Source organism: Acinonyx jubatus, chromosome B3, assembly GCF_027475565.1.
Source record: "Acinonyx jubatus isolate Ajub_Pintada_27869175 chromosome B3, VMU_Ajub_asm_v1.0, whole genome shotgun sequence".
Taxonomy (NCBI): Eukaryota; Metazoa; Chordata; class Mammalia; order Carnivora; family Felidae; genus Acinonyx; species Acinonyx jubatus.
Genome location: NC_069386.1, coordinates 91569844 through 91585000, shown reverse-complemented (window position 1 = coordinate 91585000; position 15157 = coordinate 91569844). Strand labels below are relative to the sequence as shown.

Here is a 15157-nt window from a genome sequence, read left to right as displayed (position 1 = left end):
CTGACACAGGGCTTGAGCCCACAAACTAGGAGATCATGACCTGAGCCGAAATCAAGAGTTGGATGCTTAACCAAATGAGCCACCCAGATGCCCCTCAATTCAATTAAAAAAAATTTTTTTAATGTTTATTTATTTTTGAGAGAGAGACAGAGAGTGTGAGCAGGGGAAGGGCAGAGAGAGGGGGATACAGAATCCCAAGCAGGCTCCAGGCTTCGAGCTGTCAGCACAGAGCCCAATGCCGGGCTCAAACTCATGAACTGTGAGATCATGACATAAGCCGAAGGCAGACACTTAACCGACTGAGCCACCCAGGCACCCCTCAATTCAATTTTATATTACAGGTTTGAACTATTTAACATAAATGCAGTTTACCAGCTTTTAAAGATTAAAAAACCCTAACTCCAAAGTAATAATTCAAAAACACATGAAAATTTGAACAAAGTATTAATTTTTACCATCATTTATACCTGGAGGGTCAGATGATTTTTGGCTGACAAGCTTTTTCTGTGGACTTGGCTTTGGTAGTCCCTCAAAGCTTTTAAGAGGCCAGGAATTAGAGAAATTGATGCAATTATCCTGAGACTTCTTTGGAGATACAGTAAGAGATGTGTGCTTTGGACTAGTTCGAGGTGATGAGACAGGATAGGATGGAAGGATGAAGCCTCCTGGACTTGGATTTAGACCAGAGTATGACGAAGTACGTTCTGTTTGGGTACCAAATGTCTGTTGTGTCTTAGGGGCAAAATTTAGGCTAGCATACGCTGTAATAAAACAAAAGAAAATATATTATCTATGTATACACATCTAAGATTTTGAAGTTTTTTGCTTTTCACATTCAAGTTTTTATCCCATCTGGCATTTATTTTATTTACTTTTTTGTGCAGTGTGAGGTAAAGATCTAATTTAACTTTCTTCTATATAGATAGTACAATTTTCCCAGTGCCAGGTCTTCATGTTTATTTTTGAAAGAGAACAAGAGAAAGAGTGGGGAGGGGCAGAGAGAGAGGGAGACCAAGGATCCAAAGCAGGCTCTGCGCTGACAGCAGAGAGTCCGATGTGGGGCTTGAACCCAGGAACTGTGAGATCATCACCCGAGCCAAAGTCGGCCGTTTAGCTGACTGAGCCACCCAGACTCGCCTAGTGCCATGTTTTAAACTGTCCTTTCTTGAATGAAATATGGCCTTTTGTAGCAATGTGGATGGAACTGGAGAGTGTTATGCTAAGTGAAATAAGTCACACAGAGAAAGACAGATACCATATGTTTTCACTCTTATGTGGATCCTGAGAAACTCAACAGAAGACCATGAGGGATGGGAAGGAAAAAAAAAAAGAGAGGGAGGGAGCCAAACCCTAAGAGACTCTTAAAAACTGAGAATAAACTGAGGGTTGATGGGGGTGGGAGGGAGGAGAAAGTGGGTGATGGGCATTGAGGACGACACCTGTTGGAATGAGCACTGGGTGTTGTATGGAAATCAATTTAACAATAAATTTCATATTAAAATAAATAAATAAACTGTCCTTTCTTTTCTTTTCATCTATAAAGCTCCTACGTGTGTGTGTGTGTGTGTGTGTGTGTGTGTGTGTGTGCATATCTATATGTATATATGTATGTATACACATACACACTTACGTGCTTCTTATTGGTTCAATTAGTCTATTTTGCCTATCCCTGCACTAGTATTACAATGTTTTATTTATCATAGTGCTATCCAATAGGATGGATGTCTCATTTTTATCTTCCTTAGAATTATCTTGGCCATTCTTGACCCTCCATTCTTTCATATTTATTTCAGAATCAGCCTGTCAGGTTCTATGTAAGAACCCTGGTCAGATTTTTGATTGGAGTGACACTGAATTTACAGATCTAAGAATAACTGCCACTTTCCTGATATTCAGCCTCCCTATTTAAAAATGTGGGATAGCCTTAATTTATTTAGGTCTTCTTTTATGTGTTTCAGAAATGTATTTTAGCTTTCATAATAAAAGGTATATAAATCTTTTGTTAGACTTCCATACACTTATAGATTTTGTTCATACTGTTAATTTCTTTCTTAAAAATTATATTTTCTGAAAGTTGCTTGTATCTAAGAACTTTACTGATCTTTATATTCTGGTTTATATCTGGCAACCTTGCTAAACTGCCTAATATTTTAAGAGTTTTCTGTATATCCTTTTAGATTTTCTATATAAACTATTAATATTAATAATGATAAAGATGGCAACAATGAGAACTAATGCTTATTGAGCACTTTACTATGTCAAGTGGTATTCTAAACTTTTCATGTGTATTAACTAATTTAATCTTCATAACACCCTGTGGGGGTAGGTACTAATCTTATAGATTAAAAGAAAAAATGTAAAGAGGGTAAGTAAATTGCTAAACATCACACACTAGGAAATCATAAAGCTGGGATACAGACCCAGGCACTGTGGCTTCCCAGTGTTCTTAATTACCACATTGTACCACATTTTATCGGAGAGTAATGACAATTTTTCTTTATTCCTCTACAAATTTTATTTTATTCTATTTTTTACAAATTTTATACTTTTAATTTTGAGCTACACTCTCCCTACACGGGAAGTACAATGACTCCCAAGTTTTTAGCATGGATTTTCCTTTGCTTCCAGACTTAATATCAAAATGTCACTCAACATCTTCTTTAAGAGACAGATGTCCCAAACTTAACATGTTCAAAACAAAGCTTTTGATTTCTCAGTCAAATCTATTCTTTTCCTAACCTTCTGCTTCTAGGTAAATGGCAGCTCTATTCTTTAAGTTGTTTAGACCAACAACACTGGGCTCATCCTTGACTCCTCTCTTCTCACAAACTTCACATCTAATCCATTAGTAATTCTTTTTGGCTCTATATTAACAACACATGGTGATTACTGATTCTGAAAACTTTGGTGAATACAGAATAAATGGCTTATTCATATTACATTAGCATACATTATAAAATAAAATTGCCCATGTTTCCAAACTTCACAGCCACCTTATATATCAGAATCCAACTACTTCTCATCACTTTCATTGCTTCCTTTCTAATACAAACCATATCATCTCTCGCCTTTACAACTTCCATATCCCAATTGGTTTGCTTTGTACCTTACCCCTATTGCTACCAAACCTAGTCTCTACATAGTAGCTCTGATCCTTTTAAAGATTGTCAAATCATGCCCCCCTTTTTTTCCCTCAAAAACCTACTGTGATTTCCTATCCCATTCAGAATAAAATCCCAAATTCTTACTATGTCCAGCAAGGCCCCATGTTATTGCCTAAAATTACTCTCCCCCTCACTCATTTCATTGACCTGGATATTTCTCCAATAAGCCTGCTTCAGAGCACTTGTAGTTCTTTTTTTAATTTACTTATTTATTTAAAGAGAGAGAGAGAGAGAGAGCGTGAGCAGGAGAAGAGCAGAGAGAGAGGGTGAGAGAACAATCTCAAGCAGGCTCTGCGATGTCAGCACAGAGCCCAACACAGGGCTTAAACTCAAAAACCAAGAGATCATGGCCTGAGCCAAAACCAAGAATGGGCCACTCAACCGAGTCACTCAGGCGCCTCCAGAGCATTTATACTTTGATTGTTCTCTCTTCCTGGAATGCTCTTTCTCCAGATATCCACGTAACTCCCTCCTTCACTGCATTCAGTTTTCTGCTGAACATTTTTACTTCACAGAAACTTTCCCTATCACATTCTGTCTTCTTACCCTGCCTTATTTTTCTTCATAGCGGTCACTTCTATTCTTATCATTCCTTTATTATTTCCTCTTCTACTAGATTTTGATCTTTAGATTCTAGAACAGTGCCTGCTTCTCAATAAATACTACAGGGATTAGTAATTCAATGTTCAATAGCAATGGTAACAGTGAGCATTTTTGTCTTATTCTAATATTTTACTACTAAATATAGTTGCTATAGGCATTAACAGACATAATTAATCAGGTTAAAAAAGTTATTTGTAGTTTGTTATAACTTGGTAATCATACCAACTGATGTTGAATTTTAACTGCATCTGTTGACATATTTATATGGTTTTCTTCCTTCTATCTGTGATAAAGTTAAAAATACAAGATACCTAAAAGGGTACTTAAAAGTTAAAACTGCTATGGAAAATAATGGTCTTCTGCTAACACAGTACTTCTTAATGAAAAACATTTTTAATTACTTGGTATTAAAATGCTCATCTCCACCATGAATTTCTAAACTCTCTAATTTTCATCAGTCATATATATGTACGAAGATTATTAAAACTAACATTTTAGGGTTACAACTATGAAAAAATGTTATTAAGATTTTTATTAAAAATATAACATGTTTTTCTTTCCTGTAGTGAATATAATTACACAAAATAATATATAAGCTAGATTTGGAAACCTCCCTTAATATTTATAAATCATTTACATCCAAATTAAGTTGGAATTTAAACCTTTATCTTGATGACTATTAGTTGTCCCCAGGTACTGTAAGTCAGAGTCCACACTGCCAGTTTTCCCACATATCTGTGAAAATCCAAGTTGTCCACATTTCCCAGAAACATTTGTCTGATGAGTCCCAGTACTGCCTTTGGAAGGAAGGAAGGAAGAGAAAAACATAAAAGTAAATGTTAACTTTACTTCATGAATACATCTAATTTCAGAAATACTGATTTCATTTGTGTGGGAATAAATACAGGGGTAAATGTACAGTAAGCCAGGCAGGAAGAAAGGGAAAGTTTTTGCTGTTGGTATATCTGATTGGTATCAGGGGTTAAAGAACAGAAGAGAGAGTGGAAAAGTACAAAGAAAGGTATATTGAAAAATACACACAAAAACAGTTTCTTCCTACATGTTCCCTCCTCTCACTATGGAACGTTTCCCCAGACCTGACTTTCCTTTTTTTTTTTCCCTCAAGTTTTTATTTAAATTCCAGTTAATTAACATGCAGTGTACTATTAGTTTCAGGAGTAGAATGTAGTGACTCATCACGTACATACAATAGCCAGAGCTCATAACAGCAAATGCCCTCCTTAATTCACATCTCCCCCCTCCGCCTTCCCACTGGTAACCTTCAATTTGTTCTCTATAGTTAAGATTCTGTTTCCTGATTTGCCTCTCTTATTTTTTCCCCCATGTTCCTCTGTTTTGTTTCTTAAATTTTACATATGAGTGAAATAATAATGGTATTTGTCTTTCTCTGACTCAATTTGCTTAGCATAATATACTACAGCTCCATCCATGTCATTGCAAATGGCAAAATTTCATTCTTTTTGATGGTTGAGTAATATTTCATTGTGTGTATATACCATATCTTCTTTATCCATTCATCAGTTAATGGACATTTGGGCTTTTTCCATAATTTGGCTACTGTTAATAATGCTGCTATAAACATTGGGGTGCATGTATCCCTTCAAATCAGTGTTTTTGTATTCTTTGGGTAAATACCTCATAGTGCAATTGCTGGATCATAGGGTAGTTCTATTTTTAACTTTTTGAGGAACCTCCATACTGTTTTCCAGGGTGGCTGCACCAGTTTGCATCCCCACCAACAGTGTAAGAGGGTTCCCCTTTCTCCCTGTCCCCGCCAACACCTGTTGTTTCTTGTGCTGGCTTTTCTTCTTCCCAGTATTTGTAGTACACATTGCACAAAAAGTTGTACCGCAGAATTCTACTTTCTTTCCTAACATCTAACACAGCATTCACATGGTTTCCAAGCTTATTTCTAAGATCTCTTTCCCTCTACCTTGGCTAGATAAGGTTATCCCTGAGCAAGGGATCCCTTACAGTTCTATGTATGGGATTTTTAAAATTATCTCCCTATATTTTAAGCCCCTTTATCCTTCATGTACCAGACATCTTCTAAGTTAATTCTTATCTCCATGCTTTGATCGTACTTTCTCCCTATCTGTAACAGTCTCTCTTGCCTCAGTGTCAATCAATCACAAACCTTTCCCTTCTTTAAGGTCCAGCTCAAGTCCAACTTTTCCTGGAGCTTTCCTAAACCACTTCAACACCTATCACATTTTCCTTTCTTAAATCCCTAAATAGTACTTACAATTCATATCAGTCTAGCATCAGGTTTTATGTTGTCTTATTTTCTAGTTATTTTAAATCTGTGTGACTAGATAAGAGCTCTCAATGGTACAGAAAGCATGAGCCTTATAAAAAAATCCAAGTAATGGTATGAGCATAACTGGATATATTCTTGCATTTCTTTTTCTCTATTAAATAAACATTAAACTACACAATCATTATAACAATCATTTTTGTGTAAAAATATTATGGAATTTTACTGCATATATATATATAGTATATATGCAGTATATATATATATATATATATATATATATATATATACACAATTATGTCAAAGTGTCCATTCTTATCAGATCTATAACAAATATTTATTGAATCTGAATTGTCTACTAGATTATAAATTCTTTGAGCTCTTGAATGAATTATTAAGTTTAGAGAAACCTTTAACTTAGTTTCAACATGTCTATTACCTGAACCTTTTACTTACCAGCAGCACACACAGGAAGAGAATCTGGGTTATAATCCCGACTATTCTGAAATAAGTTTCTTGACACTCTTTTTCTGCTAAAACATAAATCATCATTGACTGGCATTCCTTGAGAGGGCTTTAATTTTGGAGATGGGATGAAATCATATGCTGAAAACTATGAGAAGAGGATAATAAATTAACAAATTTGTGTTACATCTACTTGGTAATAAATATGAAAGAATAACTTAGACCCAATTATGAAATGCAGACTAAAAGAAAAATATTAAATTTATCAAATATACAATGAAACAAATAAACATCCACATATAGTATGGTAGGTACACCAACAGTATTTTTCATTCCATGATAGAAATGCTAATTTTGCCTCCTTATTACTTTATCCCATCTCCTTCCTGTACCTTACATTTGTTTTAAATGTTTATTTATTTATTTCTGAAAGACAGCATGAGTGAGGAAGGGACAGAGAAAGAGGGAGACAGAGAATCCCAAGCAGGCTCTGCGCTGTCAGCACACAGCCCAGTGTGGGACTTGAACACACAAACGATGAGATTATGACCTGAACTGAAACCAAGAGTCAGACCTTAACCGACTGAGCCACTCAGACTCCCCTGTACCTTACTTCCTTAAGTACACATCTGGCAGCTAGGAAGGAAAGAATGTAAAGGGACACACATCTAAAAAACAAGTTGAGTAGAGCAAAGCACATTTCTCATTCAGCAGTGTAGACTATCACACTATGATATTCTTGAGCATTAAATAGTAAATGGTAACTGAAGGTCACTGAACCAGCAAGCACCCCACTCTACTAGTCTTACTTACTATAGAATACTGATAGTAATATCAAATAAAAATATACACATGGTAACCTATATCATGGTTCCCTCAGGAGGGAACTTTTAATTAAAACTGAGTACGTGATACTTTATACAAGTCTAGTACTTCATAGTTTCCAATTTTTTTTCACATGTCTCTTTTGATCCTTAAGGTACAAAAGTGCCAGAATAGAATTCTGAAGTAAAAGAACTAATCATAGCTAAAGAACTAAATGAGAACATTATTCAAGTGTTCAGGACTTCTTTACCAATAATGAGCTCAATTGTTCTAGATCATTTCACATTCAATGTGGCTACAGCATTAAAAAAATTGAGTGAATATGCCTGGCTGACTCAGTCACAGACCATGCAACTCTTGATCTTGGGGTTGTGAGTTTGAGCCCCACATTTCATGTAGAGATTACATTAAATAAATAAATAAACTTTAAAACTAAAAAAAAATTAACAAAAATTGTACTATCTATATACTTATTTGGAGCTTACAGACACAATCAAATCTAGACATGTGGTAAACTATCAGCCTTCTCAATATGCTTCTTTGCAAACTTTGCCAAGTATCAAACAATAATGAGAAACAATAAAATTAAAGATGTCTATTTGAAAACTTCTTAGCTACTTAACTATGAACTACCAGATCCTCAGATAACATGTTATTCCTCATCAAATTTGTGAAAAACCAGTTAACACTTTCAAAAATTAACCAAGAAAATATCAGTGAAAAATAAACAATGCCCCAAATGAAAAAGACCCGATTTTACTTTCTCAAAGTATATTACAATTTCTATGACTGATTATATAGTAGTTTGTATTAAGTGTAATAAAAATTAAACAAACTGTGGTCAGCTCCTGATTAGATTGATTAAAAGAACATACTAAGTCCATTAAAATAGTGAGAAATCCAGAAATAATCCTACAGTATGGAATACATATTAGATTTACTCTGTGATTAATTTCTGCTTAGAGAACAGAACATTACTGTACATGCCAGATACATACAACAACTAGTGGTGGTGGTGAGGATGGGAATGGGAATACTGGGGGTGGTGGTAGTGATGGAGAATGTGTGTGACTGTGGAATTTAAGAATGCAGAAGTCAGTCAGAGATTAATAAATTTTGCTATGGAAAAAATATGCACATATCTGAAGGTAGACTACAGGACACACCAATGAGACCCTTTTTCATTTTTCTTAAAAGTTGACAAATGATTTTCATGGATAAACTTTCATGGGACTAAATAATGAATTAAAGAAAAAAGGAAGTAGGGCACCTGGGTGGCTCAGTCGGTTAGGCATCCGACTCTTGGTTTCTGCTCAGGTCATGATCTCATAGTTTGTGGATTCCAGCCCTGCGCTGGGCTCTGTGCTGACAGTGTGGTGCCTGCTTGAGAGTCTCTCTCTCCCTCTCTCTCTGCCCCTCCCTCACTTGCTCTCTCTCTCAAAAAGAAACAAACAAACTTAAAAATAATTTTAAAGAGAAAAGGAAGTTAGGGTGAAAGAGAAAAAGTACAGATATATTTTGAAAGAGTTGAAAACTAATTTTATAAAATGTGAAGCAGTCTGTTGAGAGTACCTTAGGACTCTTAGAAACATGGACTGTTTTCAGTCTTTGAAGTTAATATCTGAAATGTAATTCATTTAATTCCTTAATTCCTTAGAGTTACAGAAAGTCAAAGCATTATAAAATGTAAGCTTCACACTTGATGTTAACAACAATTTGAGATTTAGAGTCTTATTATCTTAATCTTGCTACTGTTAACTTTTCATTTGATTCCGTGTGTGTGTGTGTGTGTGTGTGTGTGTGTGTGTATGTGTGTGTGTTTTCAAGTAAACTCTACTCCCCAATGTGGGGCTTGAGCTCATAACCCCAAGATCAAGAGTTGCATGCTCTACTGGCTGAGCCATCCAGGTGCCCCAATTCCTTGTATAATTTTTTAATAAAAGGATCTTTTTAAAAAAATTTTTGGAGGTGTGCCTGGCTGCCTCAGTCGGTAGAGCATGCAACTCTTAATCTTGGGTTGTCACTTGGAGCCCCACATTGTGTATAGAGATTACATACATACATGCATACATACATCTGAGCATACACTGCTCATAAAGCCTCTTTCTGGTTCCGACTAGAACTGAACACATGGACAATAGTTTCCACACAGATGGCAGCAGTGGAGGAAATGGGTTTTGATTTTATGACCTATTATATAATTTCTGCCAGATGACAGTATCCTGGGCAGATGGCAGCTAACTGGGAATCTGCAATCTCATTTCCTTATTGGTGTGTTCTGTTTATGTTTGTTTTTAAATGTGCTGATATAAGCTCCGTTACTCTAATAGCCAGAGCTTTCTTTCCCCATCCAAAGCTTAAGGTTTCTTCATGTTTACTTATAATGGGGCAAATACCTGTCAATATCTACAAAAATCAAATTCCTATACCAAAGATGAAAGGAAACAAGATCTTAACATTCAATGGTCAGCTTTCTTCAGTTTCTCTAAATAAATGAGTAACTGCAAGTTAATATTAATTTGGAATTCTGAAGCAAAACAAAGGACAATAAAGAAACTTAATTATAAATTAGACACTCAGAAAAATGATGGTTTCCAAAAGCCAAACAAAACAATATTTAATATTTTCTAAACTTCAAGTAAGTTTAGCTTTTTTAAAAACAAAGAAAACTCAATGACTTTATTGTACAAGATACGGACATTAGAAATATAATATCTCTCCAAATTCCTGCAAATCACAATTCTTAGTCTATTAGTTATCTTTGGCCATATAATGCATTATCCCAAAGTATAGTACCTTAAAACAATGAACATTCATTATCTTTCTTTCTGTGGATCACAAATTTACAAGTGGCTTAACTGGATGGTTCTAATCTCTTGAGGCTGCAATCAAGATATCGGCTAGGCTGCTGTCAACTGAAGCCCTAACTGAGACTGGAGGATCACTGAACTTCACTCCATGGCTACTAGCAGGAAGCTTCAGTTCCTTGCCATCTGGGTCTCTCCAGAGGACTGCTCATGATACGGCAGCTGGCTTCCTCCAAAGCAAGAGATTCGAGGAAGACACAACCAAGATGGAAGCTGCAGTGCCTTTTTATGACCTAGTTTCTGAAGTCACACACCATGATCTCTACTTTCTTTGTTAGAAGTAAGTCATTAAGTCAGACACATACAAGTAGAAGGGAACTGGATTGTAACTCTTCAAGGAAAGAATCTCAAAGAATTTGTGGTAATATATTTAAAACCAACATACTCAGCAATGATGAATCTAATGGTGATTAAGTGTTTTTGGGTTTTTTTGCTGCTTTATCATAATTACATTCTCGAAGTTCTTGGAGGGTAAAATTTTTCCATTTTATGGATACAAAATATTTTTTGAGCAAACAGATTGGTATATCATGTCTATGTATAGACTGTATTAATCTATCAGAATAAAATAAACTGAAACAAGATCTTATTTCAGTTAGCATACTAAAATCATTATTAAAAGGGTGAGTGCTTATTTCACATTAAATGAAAAAAACCCAGAGACTTCTGAGATTTCTTTACTTTTTATAATTTGAATGTACTGTGTAAGGAAAACAATGGTCTTGCCACAAGATGTACATTCAAGGGAAAACAAAGACTAGCTGTGAGTTTAATTAATGTCCTTGGTTAACCAAGAAAAAAAAATGTTCTTAAACTTTAAAGTTTTAATATCTAGTATATAATTAATTATACAGGAAAAGTTCATATAAAATCCTTGGACAAATAAAACTCACTTAAAAACAGCTATTTGTCTTTGCCCAGATTTTATCACCATGTAAAATAATATTAATATGATATAATTGTTTGTGCAAACTTGAACCTATCTTCTCAGGAAAAGCCTAACTAACTTAAATTTCTCAAATGTCCTCCACTGGCTTCACTTCTCAAAATATAAAATTGTAAAATCATGAGTTCAATTAAATTTTACAATACATAATATCTTTATTAAAAGGGATCAACTCCTATAATGCCATAAATCCTACAATGATTAATATATTACCTTGTGTTGTAGTTTTCAAACCCTTAATGTTATTTTAGACTAATATAAAATTGAATTAATGAAAAATCTTTAGAATGTCTAATTAAGATAAAAACTCAAATCACTGATCATCAAATATGTTTTTAATTTACCCTTTTCTCTTATACATTATAGAATAACCATCAAATAAACAGATTAAAAGATCTATAAATACCTTTGGATGACATTAAATACATGTTTATTATTGCCACTTAAATCACCATAAAAGAATATGAAATGTGTACTCTTAGAGAGAATGAAAGATAATTCTTGGTTATATGACTTTTTTTTTTTTTTCCTGCATCTATGAGGAAACACAGCTGGTTTCTTTGTGTAAGGTTGTATTTAATATATACAGCTGACATGGCTCTAGGTAAAAAAATTACAGAGAGATAAAAATATGTACACAAGAAGGGGTGTCTGGGTGGCTTCGTCAGTTAAGCATCAGACTCTTGGTTTTGGCTCAGGTCATGATCTCACGGTTTTTGAGTTCAAGCCCCACATTGAGCTCCACGCTGATAGTGTGGAGCCTGCCTGAGATCCTCTCTCTCTGCCCTTCCTCTGCTCTCCCTCTCTCTCTGAAAAATAAATAAACTGTAAAAAAAAAATGTATACAAGGCAATGGATACATGCTGTCCATTTATCAAGGGCACTGTTACAGCTTTTTTTTAAGGTGGAAAAAAAACCATGTAAACATACATTACCTTATTTAATATGTTTTTAAGGTTTATTTTTTAAAATTTATTTTAAAATTATTTTTAAGTTTTTAAATAGATCGTCCACACTGAGAATAGATATGCTTTGGTGCTGTTCAGGATTTTGACAAGCATTAAAACTAAAAGTTTTTTAAATTCTTTAAACCTTCAATAAAATCTAAAAGAAAAAAAAAATCAGGGGCTCCGGGGTGGCTCAGTAGGTAGAGCATGTGACTCTCGATTTTGGGGTCATGAGTTCAGACCCAAGGGTGGACACAGAGATTATTTTTAAAAAATTTAAAAAGAAAAAAGAAAATCAGTGAGTACTTCTTGGAAACTAACATCTATACTGACATCAGATATGCTTTCAGGATTGTTCATGGTTTTGACATGCTTAAACTAAGAGTTTTTCTCCTTCAGATATTCCAATCATATTTTAAAAAGAAAATAAAAAACTACTTATTAGAAACAACTGAACATCCAAGAAAAGCCTCATTAGAATGAATTCACAACAAATACATTACTGCAGGTTAATAAGTTTTACCTTCAAATTTGTCATATTAAGTATTCTAAACCTTTCCCATATTCTTCAGATCCCGGACCCATAATTTTCCATTTTCAGCTTACCTCTTAGTTTACCAGAATATGGAAGCTTAATATTATTAGAGCTGCTCTCAAAATGTGGTTCACAAACCAGAGCATCAGCAATACCTAGGAGCTTATTAGACAGGTAGTCTCAGATCCCATCCCAGACAAACTGAATCAGATTCTGTATTTTAACAAGACCCTGAGTCAATCCACATGCACATTAAAGTTTAATAAACACTTGTTCTAGAATCACATCTTCCTTTTTTTTGACTAAAAACAAAATGTACCCTTCTTGCTATCTCGAAATTTTTCTGTATCCTTAGTCACCCTCCTTTTTTCTTTCATTTCCAGAGGAAAAGACTTCCTCCTCTGTTCCACAGCTAAGCTCCCTATATAAACCTGTGTTCTTGACTCATTCAGTCCTTATTTAGGACCCATTAATTCCTTGCCTCTCTTTCTCAAATATGCTTACAGGGACCAAATCGTAAGTATTTTTCATATCTAACATCTACCACAGTACAAGGCACAGAGTAGGTATGTTGAATTCATAATTGGCTCCTTTTTCTGCCTCTCTCAAGTCAAGCGTCTCCTATTTTAAAATAAAACACAGTAATAACTCGTCCTGCTATATCCTGCGTGGTCTTTTCTTTCACTGCCAAACCCTTAAATGTCTTCTCACTTAACAGATATTTATTGATACTAATTGCGGACACAGCACTATGGTTAGTACTATTGCAAAAACAAAAACCAAAAGAAACAGTCCCTATCACCCCAGTGCTTACCATCATTAAGAGAACATGGCTCACATGTGCTAAACAATGATAGAAAAAAAATGCTAGGCGGTGCTTTAAAGAGTAGATTATAAGCTTGCACTTGGCTTCACACATAGTGGATGATCAAAAAGATGTTGAAGAAATGCTTACTGCCTGTATTCCTTATCAACTCACTTCATAAACTTTTAAATTCAGTCTCTATGACATTCTTCTAAAACCACTCTTTTCCATGTCCCAACGACCTTCCTATAATCAAATCTTCCACCCTGAAAAAGCTCAGAGCTAGTAACTGCATACACATGAAGCAAGTATGCTCTTTATTTTTCATTCTAGTTTACTGACTACTATGTCTCTTACCACACTGTATAGAAATCTGTTAGGAAAAATATAGCTAATATGGTAGTCAGCTAGTGAGGCCTGATCACTGACCCCATTAACCCATTAAAACACTCATAAGAAACATAAAAAGAGATGCAAAGTTAAAATACCACAGGAACATGGTTGTCAGTGATTTGATGTGTTAGGGCACAAAAATAATCAACTAAATGGTGGAAACAATAACAGAATTTAAAAGTTTAAATATTCAAAAAGTAAGAGAGCAGTTAGACCATGATATTATATGATCTAATATTAAATAGTCACTAAAGATCCTTCTACAGATTATTCGATATTAAAGAAAAAAATGTTCATGGTAAAGTAAGTGAATAACTAAAAGGGGGACGTTCATTTTCATGCCTGAAAAAAGAATCAGGCAACAGAACATTCAGTGCATACCTCTCTCAGAAGTGGGATTACTACTAGAAATATCTAATTTACTTCTTTGTGCTTTTTTATATTTTCCAAATTTTCTATAAGTACACATTAACTTTTTTATAATCAGAAAAATTATTAAGAGGAAATTCAGGAAGATAAAGTTATTAAAAATTATTTTACAAGTAGCAGGCTAAATATGTAAGAACAAGTCATGTTTCAGTCTTCCTTCTCCTTAATCTCTCCTGCATTTAGTGGTACAGATGTATTTTCTCAAACTTTCTGCTTCACTTCTAAAACTTTGTTTTTTCTTGGTTCTCTTCCAACTGTTAGGCACCTCTTTCTTTGCCTTATTTGGTTCTGTCTCATATATCTCTTCCCTAATTGGGGCTGTATGCCAAGACTGAGTCCTAAGCATGCTGCTCTTGCTCTATATACCCTTCACTGGAGAGTCTACCCACTCAGTCTCAGCAAATACTTCTCAGTATATGACTTCCAAGATTTACATCCCTGGTTCTTTCTTTGTCTCTGGATAGTATTTTTCAAACTCAACTAGAATATTCTATCTTGTTCCACCTAAAATTCATTTTCTACCTAATTAATTTCCTTGTTTGGGGCCTTCTTATATGTATTCATGGATTTTATGCATTGGTCACCTCATGTAAATCTTAGTTCTCTCTCTGTCTTTCTCTCTCTCCCCCTCTACTCTAACACTTGGTCACTAAATGTTTTGAAACATCTCTTACATCCATTATTTTCTTTCTAGTCTAATCCTGATACCCTGCTAATCCTTACAGATCTCAACACCTCACACAAGCAGTCTAATTCATAAGTCTAATTAATCTCCTAAGTCTGTAGTCTCTAGCTCTAGAAAGAAAGAAAGAAAGAAAGAAAGAAAGAAAGAAAGAAAGAAAGAAAGAAAGAAAAGAAAAGAAAAGAAACAAAAAGTACAACCTACACATTTCTGTTGTT

The 15157-nt window shown here is 34.7% G+C and overlaps 1 protein-coding gene across 5 annotated transcripts in view; it reads right to left on the bottom strand.

Moving 5' to 3' along the window:
- The window catches only part of TOGARAM1 (TOG array regulator of axonemal microtubules 1), a 72072-nt gene that overhangs the window by 50466 nt on the left and 6449 nt on the right, over window positions 1-15157 (bottom strand). For 4 of the 5 annotated variants that reach the window (XM_053224418.1, XM_015072393.3, XM_053224421.1 and 1 more), the window contains exons 2-4: window positions 6502-6658; window positions 4430-4564; window positions 468-761 (exon numbers count right to left, since the gene is read on the bottom strand). In XM_053224418.1, coding sequence (XP_053080393.1) covers window positions 468-761; window positions 4430-4564; window positions 6502-6658 — 586 coding nt within the window. The remainder of the gene's footprint in view (window positions 1-467; window positions 762-4429; window positions 4565-6501; window positions 6659-15157) is intronic. The other variant, XM_053224420.1, reaches the window with a different exon arrangement.